The sequence below is a fragment of the Salmo salar genome, chromosome ssa08 (genome assembly GCF_905237065.1).
Source record: "Salmo salar chromosome ssa08, Ssal_v3.1, whole genome shotgun sequence".
In the NCBI taxonomy this organism is placed as follows: domain Eukaryota; kingdom Metazoa; phylum Chordata; class Actinopteri; order Salmoniformes; family Salmonidae; genus Salmo; species Salmo salar.
Genome location: NC_059449.1, coordinates 8,270,387 through 8,296,271, shown reverse-complemented (window position 1 = coordinate 8,296,271; position 25,885 = coordinate 8,270,387). Strand labels below are relative to the sequence as shown.

Genomic DNA, 25,885 nt, shown 5'->3' with positions numbered 1-25,885 from the left:
GAAGGCACTACAGAGTTGATAATTATAACAATTGAAATGCTAATCCTTTGCACATGAACACTCACTCATTTGGGAACAATTCCAATCAATATATATATTTACGCTCAGTGTGTCGTCGGGATCTCTGTTGAAAAGTTTGTTTCTGTTGGAGAGTCTGTCCGCCCTCGCTCTCTCTGTCGTGGTTAGAATGGGTAGTTCAGAGTGACATTCATTAATGTCGTTATAGGACAGATGTTTCGGCGGTTGTCGGTCTTCGCGTTCAATGATACCAAATTCCTAGCTGCAGACTAGTAATTAATATCAGAGACTTGTTCTTATTCTGTCGGTATCGATAGTCTAAGAGTTTAACCACGTGGTATGGTTAAAAGTTCAGTAAGAGGAATGCATGGTCAAACCTTGGCCCTCTCGTTATCGAGGTAAGCTGGTCTCCAACCTTTAGCCATCTCGTAATTGAGGTAAGCTCGGTCTCCAACCTTTAGCCATCTCGTAATTGAGGTAAGCTCGGTCTGGTGATAGAAAATCTAGGTGGGGGTTTTATTCGGAAGAGCAGAAAAGGGCCTGTCCCATGACGCCAGACCATAACTGTGCTCATGGGCGGTCCTCTGATTTAATTAGACTCCAAAGGGAATTGGAGTTTCCTTCATTAAACAGTCCAAAATCACATTACACAATTTCACAAACAGTTCCATCCTTATTCATTCATTTTATACAACCATTTAGATGTAAGTCTCATAGCTGAGGCTATTGTATAAACATGATTATGGTAATGTGCCGTATTGTCTCTCATGAGTTTCACAAAATTGTACCAAACGGACCAGTTCATAGCTGGATTCTTCACCTATCTTTTATACCTTCTCCAGAACCTGAATATTGTTCGGTTGTCAAGTTCTGTGAGGTAGAAGAAATTCCTTTGTGTGGTCTATGAAAACTTACTCTTTCTCTATACTGTGGCCATGAGGAGAGAATCTCCTCATAGGAATTTACGACCTCTTCTTACAGAGCCTGGTGTCAGGAGTATAGAGGTCGGGGGATGGTGCATAGAAAAGGGCTGGTGCAGAGGGAGGGGGTCAACTGTGCTCGCTGTACCCAAAGAGGGCAACGTCATGACACCGCATCAAGCAACCTGACAGGAGGAAGAAGGTCCAACTCTATCATATCAACCTGCTGAAGAAGTACCATGGAAGAGAGGAGGGTGTGGCTTTGATGGCAGTGGAGGACAAGGAAAAAGAGGAGGCCCCGCTACAGGTGCGCCATGGCCAAATTCTCCTGCTGGAGCAGTCGAGATGGCTAGACAAGCTGATTATGCAATTTGGCAGGGTATTCTCTCCCTTCCCAGGACAAACAGATGTCCTGTTTCACCATATCCACACCGAATCCGGCAAGAAGGTGCATATCTGGCCTTACAGGATTCCTGAGGCACGCCGAGTCATCGCTAAGAACGAGGTAAGGGAGATACTGAGGATGAGGGTGATCGAGCCATCTACGAGCGAGTGGTCCAGTCCCATAGTTCTTGTCCCCAAACCCGATGGTAGTATGAGGCTCTGCAATGACATTAGGGGCGTAAACTCCATCTCTACGATTGACGCGTGTCCCATGCCTCGCGTGGATGAACTCTTAGAGCGCTTGGGAAAGGCCAAGTTCATCACCACCCTGGATCTGACGAAGGGATATTGGCAAGTGCCGGTGGCTCCGGAGGACCGCCCAAAGACTGCCTTCGCCACACTGGAGGGGCTTTTTCAGTATGTGAGCATGTCCTTTGGACTGCATGTGGCTGCGGCGACTTTCCAACGCCTCATGGACGCCATTCTACGGCCCCATCAAGAGTACTCAGCGGCGTACATAGACGATGTGGTCATCCACAGTGAGGACTGGGATAACCACCCCCTGCGACTGCGGTGCTTGTGAGCCTGGAGGCTACAGGACTGACAGCCAATCCAAAAAAATGCTGCCTGGGTCTGTCCGAAGCGGAATAACTGGGATACAGCGTGGGGAACGGAAAAATACGCCCACAGGCAGAAAATACCAGGGCAATTCGGGACTGGCCTCGGCCCCAGACGAAGTGGGACGTCCGAGCCTTCTTGGGGATAACGGGATATTATCGCAGTTTCATCCCAGGATATGTAACCATTGCCATCCCCCCTCATAAACCTCATTAAGGAAAACCTGCCAAACTGTGTAGCGTGGAAGGATGAGACGGAAGACGCCTTCCAGTTGCTAAAAGATAGCCTGTGCTCTGATCCCGTCCTGGAGGCTCCTGACTTCTCCCAAGAGTTCACTGTGCAGATAGACGCCTAAGATACGGGGCTCGGGACGTCCTAGCTCAGGGTGAAGGCAAAGCAGAGAGGCCTATTCTCTTCATAGGTAGAAAGCTCCGTGATCGGGAATGGAGATATGCTACTGTAGAGAAAGAGGCCCTAGCCATTAAGTGGGTCCTCGAGTATCTCCGGCACTACCTACTCGGGCGTAGGTTCACCCTCGTTACTGACCATGCTCCCCTCACGTGGATGGCCGGTAAGAGAAACAATAACAACAGAACAGCCAAATGGTTTCTTGCATTACAGCCATTCTCTTTCCATGTCATCCACAGGGCCTGATCAAGGAACGGGAATGCGGACGCGTTGTCCCGATGCAACCAAGACGGCGCGTCTGGCTAGAGCCATCCTGTCCGGTCCTGAGGGGAGAGGTATGTGGAAGGACCACCAGGGGACAGACTGGTCCCACGGATAGTAGCCCAGCCCGGCATGTGAGTCAAGGTGATCAGAGGCAATTAAGCACAGCTGACGGTACTAATGACCTATTCTCTTCCCGATATAAGAGAGAGAAGGGAACTGGCAGTGGGGGAGACTGGAGAAAAAATGTGAGGACCTACCGGACGGGAGGGAGAAGAAGAGGACGCACGACCTCTTGGGAATGGCAACCACGGATCCGCACCACCACCCGAAGGGAGCTCTCCACGAACGGATAGTTAAGGCGGTGACACACCCGTAATTATGTTATAGTTAAAAGTTGTGTTCCTTGTTCCTGTAAAGAAGAAGATTTCTGTTTTCCTTGTGAGATCATCCTTGATTGTGTGGGATTGTTTGATAAGAAAGAAAGACATCAATAGAGAACTTTGTTCAATGTAAGAAAACCTGCTCCCAACTTGTTTATTCCACCTTTCCGCTTTAGAGCAGCTTCAAAGTACTTGGTCTGCTCACACCATAAACAAACATTGGTAGTGGAATGACCTTACTGAAGAGCTCAGTGACTTTCAATGTTGCACCGTCACAGGATGCCACCTTCCCAACAAGTATGTTTGTCAAATTTCTGCCATGCTATAGCTGCCCCGGTCAACTGTAAATGCTGTTATTTTGAAGTGGAAAAGTCTAGTAGGAACAATGGCTCAGCCGCGAAGTGGTAGGCCGCACAAGTTCACAGAACTGGACCGCTGAAGCGCGTAGCGTGTAAAAATCGTCGATAGCAACACTCACTACCCAGTTCCAAGCTGCCTCTGGAAGCACAAGAGCTGTTCGTCGGGAGCTTCATGAAATGGGTTTCTATGGCCGAGCAGCCGCACACAAGCCTAAGATCACCATGCGCAATGCCAAAGTCGGCTGGAATGGTGTAAAGCTGCCCGCCATTGGACTCTGGAGCAGAGGAAATGCATTCTCTGGAGTGATGAATCACGCTTCACAATCTGGCAGTCCAACTTCACCATCTGGCAGTCCGACCGACAAATCTGGGTTTGGCAGATGCCACGAGAGAACTACTTGCCCGAATACATAGTGCCAACTGTAAAGTTAGGTGGAGGAGGAATAATGGTCTGGAGCTGTTTTTCATGGTTCCCTTCACTTAGTTCCAGTGAAGGGAAATCTTAACGCTACAGCATGCAATGACATTCTAGACGATTCTGTGCGTCCAAGTTTGTGGCAACAGTTTGGGGAAGGCCCTTTCCTGTTTCAGCATGACAACGTCCCTGTGCACAAAGCGAGGTCCATAAACAAATGGTTTGTTGAGAACGGTGTGGAAGAACTTGACTGGCCTGCACAGAGCCCTGACCTCAACCCTATCTTACACCTTTGGGAGGAATTGGAACGCCGACTGCGAGCCAGGCATAATTGCCCAACATCACTAATTATTTTGTGGTTGAATGGAAGGAAGTCCCTGCAGCAATGTTCCAACATGTAGTGGAAAGCCTTCCCAGAAGAGTGGAGGCTGTTAGAGCAGCAAAGGGGACACCAATATTAATGCCCATGATTTTGGAATGAGATGTTCGACCAGCAGGTGTCCACATACTTTTGGTCATGTCAGCTAAAGAATGGTTCTCAGATATCCCCTGCATAAAACTCAAGCCACACTGCTACGATTTCTCTCCTTTGTGGACACTCCTATGTCTGGTAAGGTTAGTCAGGAAGGAGAAGCTCTTGTGACATAGTTTGCACTTGAAGGGCCTCTCCTTGGTGTGAACGGTCTGGTGCTTCTTCACATAGTTCGCCTCAGTAAAGCGCTTCCCACACGTGGGGCAGGCGTACGGCTTGTCTGCGTCTGTCCTAATGCTCAGCCTCCCACGTTGTGACCCAATGACACCAGAGGAGGTAGAAGCAGGAGCCACTGCCCTCAGGTGGTTAGTCTTTGAGCTCCCTCCTTGACCTCTTGTCGTTGTTTGGGTGTTGTTGGGATTGTGTGCTGTGTTATAAGCAAGGTACATCTCGTGGTGAACGCCCATCCTTACCCTGTCTGTATTGGTGGGGTAACCATGAGGTAACTGAGGAAGGCTAGACCCAGGTCCAGGACTTCTATGAACCCAGTCACCAGGCATTAGGCGAGACCCTGAAGAAGACAGACCTCCTGAAAGACAACCACCAGGGGGGTCGCCCACCACTCTCTGTGAAGGCTGAAGCCCAGGGTGACCTGCTTTGTTCATCATGGATACTGTGGTGTTTGTATCATAGGAACAGGAGGGTCTGTCTCTATCAGCCCCAGGTCCTGCTCCTTCCCTGCACTGAGACTGTGAAGAGAAGGGTCTGGGCTGCAGACTGGATCCCTGATTGGAGCCTCTGTCTCTCTGATGACCACCAGGACTGAGGGTGTTCAGTCCCCCTGTCCACTGGTTGTGTTCTGTGTAGTGGTGGAGTCTCTGTCCCTCACGGTTTGGTCCTGGTTCCAACTCGGGAAGGAAGAGTGATGGCTCCTGATCCAGGGTTCTGATCCGGGGCCAGGGTTTGTGTCCAGCCGCCTCAGAGGTCCAGTCTCTCCCGCCAGCAACACCTGATATCTGCAGGTCTTCATGGACTGCAGACTGTAAACACAAATTGTACAGAAGAGCATATAAAGGTTTATATAAGAAGCAATTTGCTGTACACACGTGCTCAGCTCAAATGTCATGTTTAGTAACAAAGGCCAGAACAAATGGATGCGTTTCTTTTGTCACTATGAACATTTGAGCTGAGCACACACATTTGTCTTTCTATGATTGTAAAACATTAACCATTAGAACAAGCTCCCCAAGGAGCGAAAAGATGCAGAAACGAATCTACGGACATTTGATTTCGAATGTACTACAGTCCATCAACATGAAATGATCAATGCTAGAAGTTGTGTGCAAATGGACAGTGTTTCCTCCGACACATTGGTGCGGCTGGCTTCCGGGTTAAGTGAGCAGTGTGTCAAGAAGCAGTTCGGCTTGGCAGGGTCGTGTTTCTGTGGACGCATGGCTCTCGACCTTCGCCTCTCCCGAGTCTGTAGGAGAGTTGCAGCGATGGGACAAGACTATCTACCAATTGGATATCACAAAATTGGGGAGAATAAGCAGTAAATGAAAAACAAAAATATGTGCACAAATATCTCAGCGACCTAGCAGCCAGTCTGGAATTCAGCCAGCTCCAAATAAAATACCTGATCAAAGACAACCTACAGCTCAAAGGTAATGTCAAAACATTCACAACTATTGTTAATTCATTATTGAAGTGACAAAATGCTAAAATAAATATTATTTCTCTAGAGTTTAAGACTTGGGGGTTATTATTGTTCTAAGATGGTCATACTGTGGATTATTTAACTATTTGATTTTGAATTTGTAGGTCTAAAAATAGATACACAGTACTAGTCAAAAGTTTGGACACGCCTACTCATTCAAAGGTTTTTATTTACATTTTTTACTATTTTCTACATTGTAAAATAATAGTGAAGACATCAAAACTATGAAATAACACATATGGAATCATGTAGTAACCAAAAAAGTGTTAAACTAATCAAAATATATTTTTGATTCTTCAAAGTAGCCACCCTTTGCCTTGATGACAGCTTTACAGACTCTTGGCATTCTCTCAACCAGCTTAACCTGGAATGCTTTTCATATACTGAGCACTTGTTGGCTGCTTTTCTTTCACTCTGAGGTCCAACTCATCCAATACCATCTCAATTGGGTTGAGGTCGGGTGATTATGGAGGCTAGGTAATCTGATGCAGCACTCCATCACTCTACTTCTTGGTCAAATAGCCCTTACACAACCTGGAGGTGTGTTGGATCATTATCCTGTTGAAAAACAAAAGATAGTCCCACGAAGTGCAAACCAGATGGGATGGTGTGTCGCTGCAGAATGCTGTGGTAGCCATGCTGGTTAAGTTTGCCTTGAATTCTAAACAAATCACACACAGTGTCACCAGCAAAGCACCCCCACACCATCACACCTTCACCGCTTCACGGTGGGAACCACACATGCGGAGATCATCCGTTCACCTACTCTGCATCTCACAAAGACACGGCGGTTGGAACCAAAAATCTTGAATTTGGACTCATCAGACCAAAGGACAGATTTCCACCGGTCTAATTTCCATTGATCGTGTTTCTTGGCCCAAGCAAGTCTCTTCTTCTTATTGGTGTCCTTTAGTAGTGGTTTCTTTGCAGCAATTTGACCATGAAGGCCTGATTCATGCAGTCTCCTCTGAACAGTTGATGTTGAGATGTTACTTGAACTCTGTGAAGCATTTATTTGGGCTGCAATTTCTGAGGCTGGTAACTCTAATGAACTTGTCCTCTGCAGCAGAGATAACTCTGGGTCTTCCATTCCTGTGGCGGTCCTCATGAACCAGTTTCATCATAGAGCTTGATGGTTTTTGCGACTGTACTTGGAAGAAACTTTCAAAGTTCTCAATTCTCCAGATTGACTGACCTTCATGTCCTAAAGTAATGATGGAATGTCGTTTCTCTTTGCTTATTTGAGCTGTTCTTGCCATAATATGGACGTGGTCTTTTACCAAATAGGGCTATCTTCTGTATACCACCCCTAACTTGTCACAACACAACTGATTGGCTCAAACGCATGAAAAAGGAAATTAATTCCACAAATTAACTTTTAACAAGGCACACCTGTTAATTGAAATGCATTCCAGGTGACTACCTCATGAAGCTGGTTGAGAGAATGCCAAGAGTGTGCAAAGCTGTCATCAACTAAAAGGGTGGCAACTTTGAAGAATCTCAAATATAAAATATATTTTGATTTGTTTAACACTTTTTTTCATTACTACATGATTCCATATGTGTTATTGCATAGTTTTGATGTCTTCACTATTATTCCACAATGTAGAAAATAGTCAAAATAAAGAAAAACCCTTGAATGAGTAGGTGTGTCAACTTTTGACTGGTACTGTATATATTTGATCAAATATAGACTTTGGCCTTTAGTACCAAATCCCATGAAAACGCATTGAATAACACATTTCTAAATGGAAAAAATAAATAAAAAGGAATAAGGTTTTGAAGTGTCTGTCCTATATCTAGGAGATATAAGAAAGCTCAGGAAATATTTGTGCTTTTCTTTTACACATATTTAACCCCTTTTTTGTGGTAGACACAAAACTACCTCCATACTTCCGTTCATTTTTTTAAACTGGTACCGGTTACATTCAGACGAGTCCCGTGACATTTGTGGGGATCGTAGAGCAAAACGAATCGTTTTCGTAATAGTCTCACCTTTCCATATTCGTTTTGTAGGCCAAACCGTTCAGACGCTACAGCCGTTTTCATGAGAAGATGAATTTTCGGGATGTCTCATGGTCTGACAAACACCACTGTAGCTTGGCCACTTTCCACCACAGATGCGGATTTGATGGATTGAGACGCAGCCTATGCCAAAAAACATATCTCTAGCTTAAACTGAAAGATTTTGATGGGATTTTTTTAAAGTGCTCCTTATATTGACGCACTGGTGTATCAATAGACTCTAGGGGGATTTATTAGACCTACAGTCCCATTCAATGAGAGAGAACCTGGTTTTCACAGGTCTTTCTTAGAATAATAATGGAAATTCTTAGGAAAATACGTTATACAAACAAAACTATATATCCTAGCAGAAGAGGTATTGAAAATTGCCCAATCATGGCCAAATTCGGTCATTGGAGAAAAAGAAAAAGTACCAGTTAAATCCAAGGGTAGACTATTAAGTACAAACTTTGGGCTTAATGACCAGTTTCCTAAAGAAAGAAATAACAGGTGGAAAATATCCTACCCAATGCTTAAATATGCACTATGAAGCACTGGTTGCTAAAATTCTAATAGTTTGCCTCATTTCAGTTTATGTGACAAAACAAGAAATCAGTGTAGAGAATCATTGTACTATCTAAACCAATGTGAAATACTTATTTTCAATTACCCAAAATATTGTATTTTCAACTGTTTGAAGCTGTTGCACAAAACCGAAAGTAAAAGATGCAAAAACTAAACTTAAGACATTTGCACATAGAGCAGATCTACCGCTTCTTAGACTTGCTTTCAATGAGAATGACAGATCTATAATGCACATTTCTTTATGAATTTGATTGGGTCGCCCAAAATGTTACATATTGCAGCTTTAAGGAAGATAGACTTGGCTCGGTGCTTATATTGTTGCTGACAAGCTCTATATTAACGGCAAGCTATACCGAGATGAAAAGGATACACCTTGGCTTTCTATGTGAATTTGGTCAGGTCACCCAAAAAGATACATATTGCAGCTTAACAGAAATACAAATAGCATCCTGTGAGGGGTTGATCGCTGACGATGAACTAGTAATGGCAATTAACTCATTCCAAACGGGTAAATCTCCTGGCTTTGACGGTATACCAATTGAGGTGTACAGGGTATTGTTACAGAAAACTAAGAACCTTTACTCACCTGCTTACATTTTTCATTTGAACAGGGGGAATGATCAACATCCCAGGAGAGGGACTGATTACATTACTATTGAAGCAGGAAGCAAATTGCCATTATATAAGCCCTGTGCACCTCAAACTGAAGACCCCTCACTTTGTGCTGTGACACCCATATTGTATCAATGTTTAGCACTTAGAATGAAGAAAGTAATAAGAGAAGTGAGCAATCTGGCTTTATTTAGGGTTGCTACATAGGTGACAATATTGGTTATTTTTTGTAAACTATTGAACATTGTGAAATAGAAGAAAAGGCAGGTGCAGATTTTGAGGAGGCTTTTGATTGTCGTTTATTCAATGATTTAGAGTCTTATATCAGAAACCGGTGAGTAAAGTAGTGAATATTGGGTGTTTATTTATTTAGAGGGGTCCGACAAGGGGATCCAGTTTTGCCTTATTTATTCTTATTGGCTATCGAGATGCTGGCCATCCCAATCAGGAACAATTCCAATATATACTGTCATGGGTGTCGTAGGGTTTAGACCAAGACGCAACGGGAAAATGTATACTCATCTTCTTTTATTAATGGACAAAGAAGGAAAACCAAAATAAACACGTATACAAAAAAAACACGACGACAAAGAACAGGCCGGTAAGGCACAAAGCTATACACAGCAACAATCTCCCACAAAATCCCATGACAAAACACATATCTATTTATAGGACCTTCAATCAGAGGCAACGATAGACAGCTGCCTCCAACTGAAGGCCCCAACACCAATTAACTAAACATAGAAATACAAACGACTAGACTGAACATAGAACTAAACTAACATAGAACAATAACCAAAACCCTGGACTAATAAATCAAATACCCCTCTACATAAACAACCACCCCGAACCATATAAACCAAATACCCCCTCTACATGAACACATACACAAACACACCCTGAACCACATAAAACAAATACCCCCTGCCACGTCCTGACCAAACTACAATAACAAATAACCCCTATTACTGGTGACAGTACCCCCCCCCCAAAGGTGCAGACCCCGGATGCACCTCACACAAATAACCAAAAATAACCCCCAAAAACAAAATAAATCCCAAAACTACATGGGAGGGAAGGGAGGGTGGCCACCATCACCGACGGTGCTCCTGCAACACCCCCCCTTTCCCCAATACTCCCCCCTCAGGAGGTGGCTCAAGAGCTGGACGCAGACCCCGCTCCACCCCTGGCTCACTCCACTCACATAACGTCTCTACAGCGATGTCCCTCTCCGTCGACCCCGGACTGTAGGGCGACTCTGGGAGCTCCGGGCTGTGGGACGACTCTGGGAGCTCCGGGCTGTGGGACGACTCTGGGAGCTCCGGGCTGTGGGACGACTCTGGGAGCTCCGGGCTGTGGGACGACTCTGGGAGCTCCGGGCTGTGGGACGACTCTGGGAGCTCCGGGCTGTGGGACGACTCTGGGAGCTCCGGGCTGTGGGACGACTCTGGGAGCTCCGGGCTGTGGGACGACTCTGGGAGCTCCGGGCTGTGGGACGACTCTGGGAGCTCCGGGCTGTGGGACGACTCTGGGAGCTCCGGGCTGTGGGACGACTCTGGGAGCTCCGGACAGTGGGCCGCCTCTCCTGGTTCCGGACAGTGGGCCGCCTCTCCTGGTTCCGGACAGTGGGCCGTCTCTCTTGGTTCCGGACACTCTGGACGAGGCACTGTTGCCGGACACTCTGGACGAGGCACTGTCGTCGGAAGCTCGGGACTGGGCTGACGCACTGAAAGCCTGATGCGTGGGGCTGGTAGTGGAGGTACCAGACTGGGGACACGCACCTCAGGGTCAGCACGAGAAGCAGAAACTGGATACACCGGGACATGGGTAAGCACTGGAGGTCTGGAGCGCACCTCTTGCACAACCTGTCCTGGCTGGATGGAAATAGCAGCCCTGCACAAGCGGAGTGCTGGTACAGGGCGAACTGGGCTGTGCAGAGGCCTGATGTTTGCCGTGCGTAGAGCAGGCGTAGGGTAGCCTGGGCCTAGGAGGCGCACTGGTGGCCAGATGCGCTGTGCAGGCATCCTCCTTCCAGGCTGGATGCCTACTCTAGCACGGCACTTGCGAGGGGCTGGGATCGCTCGCACCGGACTGTGCGTGCGCACGGCGAGATTGTGCGCACTACCGCATACTCCGGCGCTCTCCACTCCAAATGCTTCCCATAATAAGCACGGGGAGCTGGCTTAGGGCTCACCCTTGGCCCAGCCAAACTACTCGTGTGCCCCCCCAAAAAAATTATTGGGGGTGCCTCTTGTGCTTCCCCATCGGCGCGCACAAAGCTTCATACCGGCGCCGCTCCGCCTTGGCTGCCTCTATCTCCTCCGGTGGGCGACGATATTCCCCAGCCTGGTGCCAAGGTCCAGCCGCGTCCAGAATTTCCTCCCATGTCCATGATTCCACTGGGCTCTGTTGATGCTCCCTCCTCCGCTGCTTGGTCCGTGTTTGGTGGGAGATTCTGTCACGGGTGTCGTAGGGTTTAGACCAAGACGCAGCGGGAAAATGTATACTCATCTTCTTTTATTAACGGACAAAGAAGGAAAACCAAAATAAACATGTATACAAAAAAAACACGACGACAAAGAACAGGCCGGTAAGGCACAAAGCTATACACAGCAACAATCTCCCACAAAATCCCATGACAAAACGCATACCTATTTATAGGACCTTCAATCAGAGGCAACGATAGACAGCTGCCTCCAACTGAAGGCCCCAACACCAATTAACTAAACATAGAAATACAAACGACTAGACTGAACATAGAACTAAACTAACATAGAACAATAACCAAAACCCTGGACTAATAAATAAAATACCCCTCTACATAAACAACCACCCCGAACCATATAAACCAAATACCCCCTCTACATGAACACATACACAAACACACCCTGAACCACATAAAACAAATACCCCCTGCCACGTCCTGACCAAACTACATTAACAAATAACCCCTATTACTGGTCAGGACGTGACATATACTGAACAAAAATATAAACACAACATGTAAAGTGTTGGTCCCATGTTGAGCTGAAATAAAAGATCACAGAAATGTTCCATACACAAGAAAATATTATTTCTCTCTAGTGAGTATTTCTCCTTTGCCAAGATAATCCATCCACATGACAGGTGTGGCATATCAAGAAGCTGATTAAACAGCATGATCATTACACAGGTGCACCTTGTGCTGGGGGCAATAAAAGGCCACTCTAAAATGTGTAGTTTTGTCACATTACAATGCCACAGGTTTCTCAAGTTTTGAAGGAGTGTGCAATTGGCATGCTGAAAGCAGGAATGTCCACCAGAGCTGTTTCCAGAGAATCTAATGTTCATTTCTCTACCATAAGCCACCTCCAATGTCTGTTTAGAAAATTTGACAGTACAGGATCTCCACATCTGTCTTCTTTACCTGCGGGATCACCTGAGACCAGCCACCCAGACAGCTGATGAAACTGAGGAGTATTTCTGTCTGTAATAAAGCCCTTTTGTGGGGAAAAACTCATTCTGATTGGCTGCGCCTGGCTCCCCAGTAGGTGGGCCTATGCCCACCCATGGCTGTGCCCCTGCCCAGTCATGTGAAATTCATAGATTAGGGCCTAATGAATTTATTTCAATTGACTGATGTCCTTATATGAACTGTAACTAAGTAAAATCATTAAGTTGTTGCGTTTATTTTTGTTCAGTATAGTAGGTCTGTGCATCAGTGGTATTACAACCTAAATGTCCTTATGCAGATGATACAGCATTTGCCTTTCAGCCTCAACAATCATCACTAGATGCTCTTATTGAAGATTTGAATGACTTTTGTAATTTATCAAGTCTGAAACCAAATTATGAAAAATACACCTTTTTGAGAGTGGGTTCCTTAAAAGAAAGTCCAACTATCTTTTGCCCTGTTGTGTACCAATGAAGTGGAGCAATGGCCCTGTGGACATGCTTGGCATCCACATTCCAAAAGAATGAAGGATCTTGTAAAGGAGAACTTAGATGTGAAACTAGCCAAGATTGACAAAATACTATTGCTGTGGAAAGGTAAAGCTTTGTCTTTATATGGCAGAGTGACCTTGAAAAACACCTTCATTGCCTCTGTTTATCTACAGTGCCTTCAGAAAGTATTCACACCCCTTTACAGCCTGAATTTTGTGTCACTGGACTACACACATTGCCCTATAATGTCAAAGTGGAATTATGTTTTTAGAAATGTTTACAAATTAATAAAAAATAAAATCCTGAAATGCCTTGAGTCAATACAGTGGCAAGAAATAGTATGTGAACCCTTTGGAATTACCTGGATTTCTGCATAAATTGGTTATCAAATTTGATCTGATCTTCATCTAAGTCACAACATCAAACAAATATAGTGTGCTTAAACTAATAACACACAAATTATTGTATTTTTCTTGTCTATATTGAATACATCATTTAAACATTCACAGTGTAGGTTGGAAAAAGTATGTGAATAGGCTAATGACTTCTCCAAAAGCTAATTTAAGTCAGGAGTCAGCTAACCTGGAGTCCAATCAGTGAGATGAGATTGGAGATGTTGGTTAGAGCTGCCTTGCCCTATAAAATAATCTATACACCCAGTCACTACAAAGATACAGGTGTTCTTCCTAACTCAGTTGCCGGAGAAGAAGGAAACTGCTCAGGATGTTTCAGGATAAAAAAATAAATGTTTGTAGCTAATCACAGGCAAAATCCTAGGGGAAAACCTGGTTCAGTCTGCTTTTCACCAGACACTGGGAGATTACTTCACCTTTCAGCAGGACAATAACCTAAAACACAAGGCCAAATATACACTGGAGTTGCTTATCAAAGAAGATAGTGAATGTTCAGTGTGCAATAATAGTGTTTAACATACTTTTTGAATGACTACCTCATCTCTGTACCCCACACATACAATTATATGTAAGGTCCCTCAGTTGAGCTGTAAATTTCAAACTAACACTGATTTAACCACAAAGACCACGGAGGTTTTACAATACCTCGCAAAGATGGGCACCTATTTGTAGATGGGTAAAAAAAAAAAAAAAAGCAGACATTGAATATCCCTTTGGACATGGTGAAGTTATTAATTCAACTTTGGATGGTGTATCAATACACCCAGTCACTACAAAGACACAGGCATCCTTCCTAACTCAGTTGCCGGAGAGGAAGGAAACCGCTCCATGAGGCCAATGGTGGCCAATTTCACCATGAGGCAAATAGTGACATTAAAACAATTACAAAGTTTAATGGCTGTGATAGGAGAAAACTGAGGATGGATCAACAACATTGTAGTTTCTCCACAATACTAACCTAAATGCCAGAGTGAAAAGAATGAAGCCTGTACAGAATAAATATATTCCAAAACATGCAGCCTGTTTGCAATAAGGCACTAAAGTAAAACAGCAAAACATGTGGCAAAGAAATTAACTTTATATACTGAATACTAAGTGTTATGTTTGAGGCAAATCCAACACAACACATCACTGAGTACCAGTCTTCATATTTTAAAACATGGTGGTGGCTGCATCATGTTATGGGTATGCTGGTCATCGGCAAGGGATTTGTTTGGGGGGATAAAAAGAAACGGAATAAAGCTAAGCACAGGAAAATCCTAGAGGAAAACCTGGTTCAGTCTGCATTCCAACACACTGGGAGACAAATTTAGCTTTCAGCAGGACAATAACCTAAAACACAGGGCCAATACACACTGGAGTTGCTTACCAAGATGACATTGAATGTTCCTGGGTGGCCTAGTTACAGTTTTGACTTAAATCAGCTTGAAAATATATAGCAAGACTTCATAATGGCTGTCTAGCTATGATCAACAACCAACTTGAATAATTTTTTTAAACAATGTGCAAATATTGTACAATTTAGGTGTGCAAAACTCTTAAAGACTTATCCAGAAAGACTAACAGCTGTAATCGCTGCCTAAGGTGATTCTAACATGTATTGCCTTGTGGGTGTGAATATTTATGTAAATTATATATTTCTGTATTTAATTTTCAATAAATTTGCTAACATTTCTAAAAACACTTTGCATTAAGTCAAGAGATATTCATATTTTATGAAGGCACTGTATACCCATTCTTTAAATAATCAATAAAAGCTTTCTTGCATTTTAAATATTATCCCCAGGAGAATTCAGAGCCATTATCCCCAGGAAAATTCAGAGGCAGATCATATGGTTGAATTCAAATATACTGATAAATTAAAAAATTGGGAATGTGTTTCTGGAAAATATATATTTTTTAAATTATATCATTGATAGTAATGGGAATTTTACACTGTGCACAATTGTATGGGAAAATATTTACTATCAGGTACTGGCAGCAATTCCAACAGAATGGAAGAAAAAGTTAAGGGAAAGAAAAGAGAAACTATTTGTAGATCTCATATTAAATCTCACAGATGGTTAACTAGAGATACTATCAATAAAGACAAGTACCATTTTCATTTGGGAAAACTAGACTAAAAATTAGATGCCTTCCCACACAATTTCAACTCTTACTGGGGGAAGCATTTATAGAACATTAGACTCCACAATCTGAATGTTTCAGTTGAAGATATTGTAAATATTTTTGGCTACTAATAAGATGACCAAGTCAGTCAGCACAGAGTCAATTTTGAATATATTTTCAACAAAATGGTCATACACTCACATAACATGAAGTACAGTACAGTACTTTTATTGCACAAAACGATACGTGACAAGTAGAATAACTTTTCTAACTATGGTAACATTACATTTTCTGTAAATCTAGTACCCTCACTTTGATAAAATTAATTTGAGAAAACTTTGGAAAAGGTTCAACATTACCTTTCACATATTTTCAATACTTTATACCAGTGAGGAGTTTTTACAGACACCTTCACACCAACCATCACCATATCATCTACTCTGCCTCATCATACTCATTCTTTCCTTGGTTCACTTCATCCAGTTCACTACTACATCCAAAACCAACAGAATTAATTACAAACTAACTAGTACTACATTACATGTCACTACACACTATACATGGGCCGTGTGCATTTTCTGCTGGTGTATCCTTAGGTAGCTCCTCTCTGAGAACCTCTTCCCACAATGCGTACAGGCAAACGGCCTCTCTCCCGTGTGGACTTTCAGGTGCATCTTCAGCTGGTGCTGGTGGGAGAACCTCTTCTCACACTGGGGGCAGCTGTAGGGTTTCTCACCTGTGTGGACCCTCTGGTGTCTCTTTAGGTGACCAGCCTGGGCGAAGCGCATTTGACAATGGGTACAGCTGTAGGGTTTCTCCCCCGTGTGCATCCTCTGATGGATCTCCACCTGTTTGGGGAAACTGAAGGCTTTCCCACAGAACAAACACGGGAAGCGCTTCTCTTTGCCACCGGATCTGCACACAGAGTTACTACTACTGTCATTTGTCAATGGGCTTGTGTAGCCATTTGGTGTTGAGGCACTGGCATTGTCTGAAGTCTGGTTTAACATTAGGAGAGTGTGAGGAGGATGAAGGCCAGGGAGTGTCTGTGTTGTTGCAGGGTCCATGGTCCAGTTTATAGATCCTATAGAAGGCAGGCTGAAGGAAGCACCTGTTAGGGGGTTAACCTGAGGCGCCCCCAATGTCTCTGAATCACAACTATAGGAGCAGGATGGAGCATCGCTAGACCAGTCTGTGTCTGTTGTTCTCTCCCCTCGCATACGGACACCACCCTGTCCCCGCATACCAAATCTACGCCTTGCCCTGGTCTCAGCCAGTCTGTTGTCATGGAGACTAAGTTTGGTTGTTTTGTGTTCGACTGTCTGTTTCTGGTTGTGGTTAACAGTGTTGTTCCCCAGCCCAGAGTTGAGGACGCTGTCCCATCCACTGACCTCCACTATGTCGCGTCTGGTCCTGGCCTTCTCAGTGATGTTGTCCCCTGGGCCCTTGGTTGCACCCGTCTGGTTCTGGGAATCCAAGATGGCCACCCAGTCTCCCCTGTTAGCCTCCAGCCAACCACCTGCAAGAAGAGGTTAGAATATAGACTTATTTAGAGTTTTTTTTTGTCAGTTACCAGGTCAAGTTCATACATTTATGCAAACATATGTTGTATTGATTTAATTTTATGAATGAAAAAAAAATAATAGCCAGGTGCATCACTATTCCAATGGAATATCTATTACTATATGTATGCTGTATGTACACTGAGTATACAAAACATGCTCTTTCCTTGACATAGAGATGACATAGACTTTCCTTGACATAGAGGAGACAGGAAAAAGGAAGGATTTTTAAGCCTTGAGACAATTGAGCCATGGTTTGTGTATGTATGTGTGCCATTTAGATGGTGAATGGGCAAGACAAAAGATTTAAGTGCCTTTGAACGGGGTATGGTAGTAGGTGCCAGGCATAGGGCTGTTGAGGTGACTGTATTACCACCACACCGGCGGTCACAAGTCATGAAGGCAGTCAAATTCGACGTGACCGTTTAGTCATAGTAATTAGGCTTCTCCAAGCTCTGATGCTGCTGCTGGTCATTAGTGACCTACCAAACTTGCTAACTGCCTGGAACTCAGCACTCTATTGTCCTTCTAATCACTCTGACAATGCAAATGTATTCGAAAATCTAATCAAACACTTAATAAGAGCCCATGAGCTCATGTTGTGCAACATTTCAATAGGCTATGCAATTGCGTGATGGCCTCTTAAAAAGAGGAGGAACCCATCAGCTTTCTATAGGCTAGGCCACTATATTTATTTCTCAACTTTCCTAATATTAAGCACATTGCTTATATTTACAACAGGAGTATGGCCTACCTGGCTGGCATGAAAATAAATCACGGGGAAAAACGTCCTCCATTTGCTACTTAGATGACATGTATTTTTTCCCGCTGACCCTGTTTCGAAACAGGTGCATGATAATGGTCCATTCTAAATCAATGCAAATTTCACACATATATTATTTAGTATATGTAAAGACAAGATTAAATCAGGAATAGTCTGATGGGTGACAATATTAGCCTGTCACTTGTGAATGATATATTATCACTTGTGAATGATGCCCAGCATAAGAACTACTTTTTTTTGCAACTTTTTCAAAATCATAGTCGCACACCTCATGTGGCCTAGCCCATGGGCCTATATGTTTTAATAAGGTTTGTATCACAACTAAAGTGGCCAAATAACTTCTTAAAATTAAGCACATTAATCCGCTTTATAAGGGGTGTACAGCCTAACTGGCATATACAAGCAGCGTGTGAGTTTCAAGTTTGGGTTAGATAATTTTCACCATAAAAATGCAGCTTTATAATAACAGTATTACATGCATAATTGCATTTGCGGTCACTTATGATAATGGTGTTTTCCGCTAATGGAACATTTGCGCTTATAGCCTACTACCATGTGCGCATTGCTGCGCTTATAATGTGAAAAAATAGCCTAACATTTTAAGCTAAACGTTCTGATTTGTTGCGTCAGCCACATTGCGTAAAAAAGGTTTTTTGATGCTAGTGGTTGTATTAATTTGGGATCTATCGCATCCCACAACTGTCCCAGACTATGTTTGGAATATTTATTTCTCGCACAGAATAGGTCGACTTTTGTACTATGGAGGATAGTAGATTGACAAAGGCTAGTGCTTTTGCTGTTCGTTAGGCCTACTCATCTTGTTGGCTGACGAAAAGTCAATGTGGACAGTTCTTCAAATATGTTCAATATGCACCTCGGATTTGGATAAGGACACGCGCAGTTGCGTCCCCGATGTGTCTATCTTCACTTGTAGCCTGTGAGAAAGACCCTATCATGTGAAGGAGCACGCAGCACTCAGGGAGAAGGGCACAATGGCCACTGGCCGCAAAGGCATGTATTTTTTTAGGATGCATTACAGCCACAGAAAGGGGTTACCGCAGTAAAATTCTAGGCATTATCAAGTGCTTGTCAAATTGTGAATGAGTGACTGATATAGTGTGTACAGCCAGCGCAAAAAACTAAGCAGAGCTCATGCCTTTCAAACTTTTTTCAAATAATCATTAGAGTCGCATCATAAAGCCTTACAATGTATTAAACATCTAAATATATAGCCCAACGTTTGTAGAACAAATAAAGTTACATTAATAACTATAAATTAAGCATATAGGAGAACCTATTTCTTTGTTAACCGCTCAACACAGAATAGCCGCATGTGCGCACTCCCTCAAAAATATACTTTCTATTTTATTCAGCTATGTTCAATTGTATTCTTCATACTATAAAATAATGCCATGTAATTCTAAGCAAATCTTGTCTGCTAAATGAACTAGTGTAGCCCACAGCCATTTAGCATAGCCAGATCAGCACTTAACATAAGGACATGCTGTTCTGTTCTTCTGAAATAGACTACATTTTCTTCATATCATGTTTCTTTAGACCTGTCTAAAATAAATAATGGATTTATAGTGAAGGTGTAGGCTATATTAAATGGATTTATTATACTTTTTAAAATTCAGATGTTCCAAAGGTCAACATCAGTGACTTGTAGGCAATGTGCCGTAGCCAGGAGATGCTAAATATGTTTATGTTAATTAACGGTCAATTACCGTGAGACAGACAGTTATTTGCTTGGCAATCACCAGCTGACAAAATTTCGCGACCACCACAGCCTTAGCCAGGCACACCGGTTTGTGTCAAGAACTGCAACGCTGCTAGGTTTTTCACGCTCAACAGTTTCCCGTGTATATCAAGAATGGTCCACCACACAAAGGACATCCAACCAACTTGACACAACTGTGAGAAGCATTGGAGTCAACATGGGCCAGCATCTCTGTGGAATGCTTTCGATACCTTGTAGAGTCCATGCCCCGACGAATTGAGGCTGTTCTTTGTGGGGAGGGTGCAACTCAATATTAGGAGGTGTTCTTAATGTTTGGTACACTCAGTGTATTTCTCCCTTACCTTGCTCCCCCATCTTTTCTCCACTCAGCAGATCAATGCTCTCTAGTCTGTCTTCTAAGGTCTCCTCTTTGACTAGCAGCAGATCAGGCTTCCCATCCTCCATGTCTACTGACTGTCAGAGATACAGAGTGAGAGGATGTTGGATCAAGAAATCTGATTGGGCAATGAGGGACTGCTATTAATACTATGCAAACGTGTTACTTGATATGATTACTTGACAGTCTTTAATGGTTTGATAATTTAAAGGCATGGTACCACAATTAAGACACAATTAATTAATCAAGACCTGGGCCCGTATCCACAAAGAGTCTGAGTAAGAGTGCTGATCTAGGATCTTTCCATATAATCTTATTCATTATGATCTAAAATGCTAAACTGATCCTAGATCAACACTCCTACTCTGAGAGGCTTTGTGGATACAGGCCCTGACCTAATACCATTCAGACAGTAGTTTACAGTGGGTTTACCTCAGTGAGACTGTGTTTGGTCCTGTGCTGCTCAGCTGGTTCCTCTGTGGGTTCAGGAGGAGGTGTAGTCTGGTTGTCCTCCATGACCATGGTCCCCTCAGGGTTCCCCAGACCCTCCTCACACCCCTCATCCTTCACCAGCAGCACCTCTGGACCCTCCTCCTAGAAGAGAGGTGATACAGACATACACTCCCTCAGGTACATACACACACAAGATAATAAACACACTCAACATGGAGGGGCCAAACTTGCAAACATAAGCAAGCATTTAAAGTTAAACAGGTTATCACGCACAAAATGCACATAAGCCAATTAAAATGTTTGTTTTACTTGCAAGTGACAGAAAGCTAAATTGTAACTGGTCCCATCAGATAACACAGATAACACACATTAGCCCTTTGCTAACCTCACCAGGTGGCAGTGATTACATCTTGGCACAACTTCTGCAGCCAATTAAAGTCGTAGATGTAGTTGGACGTGTTCATGGAAGCATCCTTAACGCACGTCAGTCCAAAAGCACGTTCTGATCAGCAAAGCAACAAGGCTATCGTGTGTATTTCATTGACTGGTCAAATTGCTCTCTGTCTAAAGTGCCTAGTCCATGTAATTATCGCAGATTGTGGCAAGGGTTCGAATCTCACGAGTACCCCCACCCCCGCACACAAACAAACTGCTATTGCCAAATAATCATATTGCATAGGCTATATTACATGGATGTGTACAACTAAACATAGGCCGACGTTTTATATGCATTTTTATAATCTGCTTTGTCATGCGTATTATTTCACTCGAGGAAGATGATCCAAAGTGTACAGTAGAAATAGTTTGCACTCTCGTTCTCGTCCTACAGGTGGCAGTGTTGCAGCTTGAATCAACAGTCTTAATGGGACATTTCAAAATGTTTTTTTTAATTTTATTTAACCAGGCAAGTTAGTTAAGAACAAATTCTTATTTACAATGACAGCATAGGAACAGTGGGTTAGCTGCCTTGTTCAGGGACAGAACTACAGATTTGTACCTTGTCAGCTCGGGGATTCGATCTAGCAACTCTAACCACGAGGCTACCTGCCGCCCGCTTCTACTTCATATTCATCTCCAGCAGCACCCCAACATCAACAAATGTCAAAATGGCGCTTTTCTATGTTTTGTAGTAAAAAAAGATAGAGGAAGATAAGTGTTTCCATTGACATCGTCAACCAATTAGTTAACAATTAGTAGGCAATGCCTATTTATAATTTGTTAATAATCACGCGATGCACACCGATGATGTCATTGGAAACACTTATCTTCCTCTATCTTTTTTACTACAAAACACAGAAATGCACAATTTTCACATTATGTTGATGTTGGGGTGGTGAATATGAAGGTGAACATTTTTTAAATGTCCCTTTAATGTAGGAAGAGTATATTTTTATGTAGGCTACACTTACAGTACCAGTCAAAAGTTTGGACACACCTACTCATTCCAGGGTTTTTCTTTATTTTTACTATTTTCTACATTGTAGAATAATAGTGAAGACATCAAAACTATGAAATAACACATATGGAATCATGTAGTATCCAAACAAGTGTTAAACAAATCAAAATATATTTGATATTCTTCAAAGTAGCCACCCTTTGCCTTGATGACAGCTTTGCACATTCTTGGCATTCTCTCAACTGAAAATGTTAGAAATGTCACTTTAATGTTGGAAGATACTTGGCTGTCATCAGTATATTTTATGTAGGCTACACTACAATGTTTTATAGTTTATGCATTATTATAGTATTCCACTTCGTCACGTGTGCTTTGAATCAAGTATCAAGGACTGACATTGAACAGTTTATTCCTCAACAAAAAAGCTTGATGTGAGGTTACAAGTCAACTTCTTTAGCAGCCACCTAGAAGTGATGAGGATGGCAATAGCCTTCATGACTGCTATTTGACAAATCCATAAGGCTCTTGCTTTTTTTTTACGATAAACTTTCTTGTAAGGACCTCTTAACTTTTTTCATAAAAGCACATGGATGTGTGTGAAACAGATAAACCAAAAATGTGGATTTTGTCATAATATGGAAAACGTGAAAATGTTGTCAAACGTTAACAAGTCTAAGATGTCTAGCAAGTCTAATAAGCAGTAGATCTGTTCTATGTGCGCTATTTCTATGCTTCCGTTCTTAAGTTTAGTTTTTGGGTGTCTTACTTTCGGTTTTGTACACCAGCTTCAAACAGCTGAAAATACAATATTTTTCGGTTATGAAAAATATATTTCACAGTGGTTTAGATGGTACAATGACTCTCTACACTATACTTGCTTGTTTTGTCACAAACTGAAATTAGGTAAACTATTAGAATTTTAGCAACCAGGAAATGGCAGAGCGATTTCTGCATAGTGCATATTTAAGAAATGCCATTGGATGGTGGGTAGAAAAATCTAAGACCTTTGATAGGCTGAAGCAGAAGTTGTGCCAGGATGTAATCGGTGCCACCTGGTGAGGTCAGCATACTGTAGGGCTAACTTCTACCATGTTATCTGATGGGACCAGTAACAATTTTGCGTTCGGTCACATGGAAGTAAATCAACTACTTTAATTGGTGCTGAAACGTTACTGGGAATTTATATATACTGCTCAAAAAAATTAAGGGAACACTAAAATAACACATCCTAGATCTGAATGAATGAAATAATCTTATTAAATACTTTTTTCTTTACATAGTTGAATGTGCTGACAACAAAATCACACTAAAATAATCAATGGAAATCCAATTTATCAACCCATGGAGGTCTGGATTTGGAGTCACACTCAAAATTAAAGTGGAAAACCACACTACAGGCTGTTCCAACTTTGATGTAATGCCCTTAAAACAAGTCAAAATTAGGCTTAGTGTGTGTGGCCTCCACGTGCCTGTATGACCTCCCTATAACGCCTGGGCATGCTCCTGATGAGGTGGCGGATGGTCTCCTGAGGGATCTCCTCCCAGACCTGGACTAAAGTATCCGCCAACTCCTGGACAGTCTGTGGGGCAACGTGGCGTTGGTGGATGGAGCGAGACATGATGTCCCAGATGTGCTCAATTGGATTCAGGTCTGGGGAACGGGCGGGCCAGTCCATAGCATCAATGCCTTCCTCTTGCAGGAACTGCTGACACACTCCAGCCACATGAGGTCTAGCATTGTCTTGCATTAGGAGGAACCCAGGGCCAACCGCACCAGCATATGGTCTCACAAGGGGTCTGAGGATCTCATCTCGGTACCTAATGGCAGTCAGGCTACCTCTGGAGAGCACATGGAGGGCTATGCGGCCCCCCAAAGAAATGCCACCCCACACCATGACTGACCCACCGCCAAACCGGTCATGCTGGAGGATGTTGCAGGCAGCAGAACGTTCTCCACGGCGTCTCCAGACTCTGTCACGTCTGTCACATGTGCTCAGTGTGAACCTGCTTCATCTGTGAAGAGCACAGGGCGCCAGTGGCGAATTTGCCAATCTTGGTGTTCTCTGGCAAATGCCAAACGTCCTGCACGGTGTTGGGCTGTAAGCACAACCCCCACCTGTGGACGTCGGGCCCACATACCACCCTCATGGAGTCTGTTTCTGACCTTTTGAGCAGACACATGCACATTTGTGGCCTGCTGGAGGTCATTTTGCAGGGCTCTGGCAGTGCTCCTCCTGCTCCTCCTTGCACAAAGGCGGAGGTAGCGGTCCTGCTGCTGGGTTGTTGCCCTCCTAATCAGCAGACAAATGTGACTAAACTATGACGTGTACAGTAGGTGTTTGTTAGTGTGTGGGTATGTGTAGGTATATTTAGTGTAGTGTATATTGGTTATAAAGTGCTGTCGGGTGTATGCAGAATAGGGTGAGATCAGATGTGATGTACACTGAGTATACCAAAGTATACCAAACATTAGGAACACCTTCCTAATATTTAGTTACACCCCCCCTCCCTCTTTTGTGCCATCAGAACAACTTCAATTCGTCGGGGCATGGACTCTGCAAGGTGTTGAAAGCGTTCCACAGGGATGCTGGCCCATGTTGACTCCAATGCTTCCCAGAGTTGTGTCAAGTTAACTGGATGTCCTTTGGGTGATGGACCTTTCTTGATACACACAGGAAACTGTTGAGCGTGAAAAACCCAGCACCGTTGCAGTTCTTGACACAAACCGGTGCACCTGGCACCTACTACCATACCCTGTTCAAAGTCACTTAAATATTGTCTTTCCCCTTCACCCTCAATGGCACACAAACACAATCCATGTCTGAATTGTCTCAAGGCGTAAAAGTCCTTTACCTTGTCTCCTCCTCTTCATCTACACTGATTGAAGTGGATTTAACAAGTGACATCAATAAGGGATCATAGCTTTCACCTGGTCAGTCTATGTCATGGAAAGAGCAGGTGTTATTCATGTTTTGTATACTCAGTGTATATTAAAAGGGAGTCTCAATGAAAGTCAGAATAAAAAGTCCCATTTTGTGTTTATTAAACATAAACAAGGGTTAAATACACCATATGAAAACCAGACATACACGTCTAAACTAAAACTGCATTCACTTTCTTACTAAAAAAGTGTCTTGGGAAAAAATGTATTGTTGAATGGAAGTAATGAAATAGACATTTGTAAACATTACAGTACAAACACTATGTAAAAGACTTTTCAGGCTTATATATGCCTTACATATCATGTCTGGATGCAATATTCTACCCAGGAATATTCAACACTGAAATCTGTGACTCGTTATTCCAAATGCATCTGTGGATCTTTTCAGCTGACATTTTTTTTATGCAGGGTTTGATATAAACATCAGAAGCTATCGAGTGGAATGGTTACTTTCTATGTTATAGAGTGGAATGTTTTTTCTGCTGGTGTAGCCTAAGGTAGCTTCTCTCTGAGAACCTCTTCCCACAGTGTATACAGGCAAATGGTCTTTCTCCCGTGTGGACCTTCAAGTGCATCTTCAGTTGACCAGCCTGTGCGAAGCGCATGTGACACTGTGAACAGCTGTAAGATTTCTCCCCTGTGTGGATCCTCTGGTGCCTCTTCAGGGTGTCCTGGCGAGAGAACCTCTTCTCACACTGGGTACAGCTGAATGGTTTCTCTCCTGTGTGGACCCTCTGGTGCCTCTCCACCTTCTGGGAGCTGCTGAATCCTTTGTTACAGAACATGCAGAGGAACCGTTTCTCTTTATTATTGCCTGATGTGGCTCCCCCTCCCTGAGCCTGGGCTCTAGTCCTGTCGTTTGAGTTCAATACCTGATCGAAAAGGACACAGCCGTGTGAATCGGAAGGTGCCATCAACGTGGACACTGGGTCGCGATCCTTGAACACGTGTAAAGGGGAGTGGGTGGCGACATTTGTATTTGTCTCCAAGCTTTCCCTGTAATCTAAGAAATCTCTGCCCTGTGAGTGTC

The 25,885-nt window shown here is 43.4% G+C and overlaps 1 protein-coding gene across 2 annotated transcripts in view; it reads right to left on the bottom strand.

Annotated features, from left to right (window-relative positions):
- LOC106606466 (zinc finger protein 205) overlaps positions 1 to 25,885 on the bottom strand; it is a 322,856-nt gene that overhangs the window by 38,385 nt on the left and 258,586 nt on the right. The window contains exons 5-8 of one of the 2 annotated variants that reach the window (XM_045723120.1): positions 20,498 to 20,659; positions 20,031 to 20,142; positions 16,994 to 17,121; positions 4,155 to 5,278 (exon numbers count right to left, since the gene is read on the bottom strand). The exons of the other annotated variant lie outside the window; for it this stretch is intronic. Coding sequence (XP_045579076.1) covers positions 4,340 to 5,278; positions 16,994 to 17,121; positions 20,031 to 20,142; positions 20,498 to 20,659 — 1,341 coding nt within the window. The 3' untranslated portion in view covers positions 4,155 to 4,339. Of the gene's footprint in view, positions 1 to 4,154; positions 5,279 to 16,993; positions 17,122 to 20,030; positions 20,143 to 20,497; positions 20,660 to 25,885 lie in introns of those variants that run through there. 2 annotated transcript variants of the gene reach the window in all.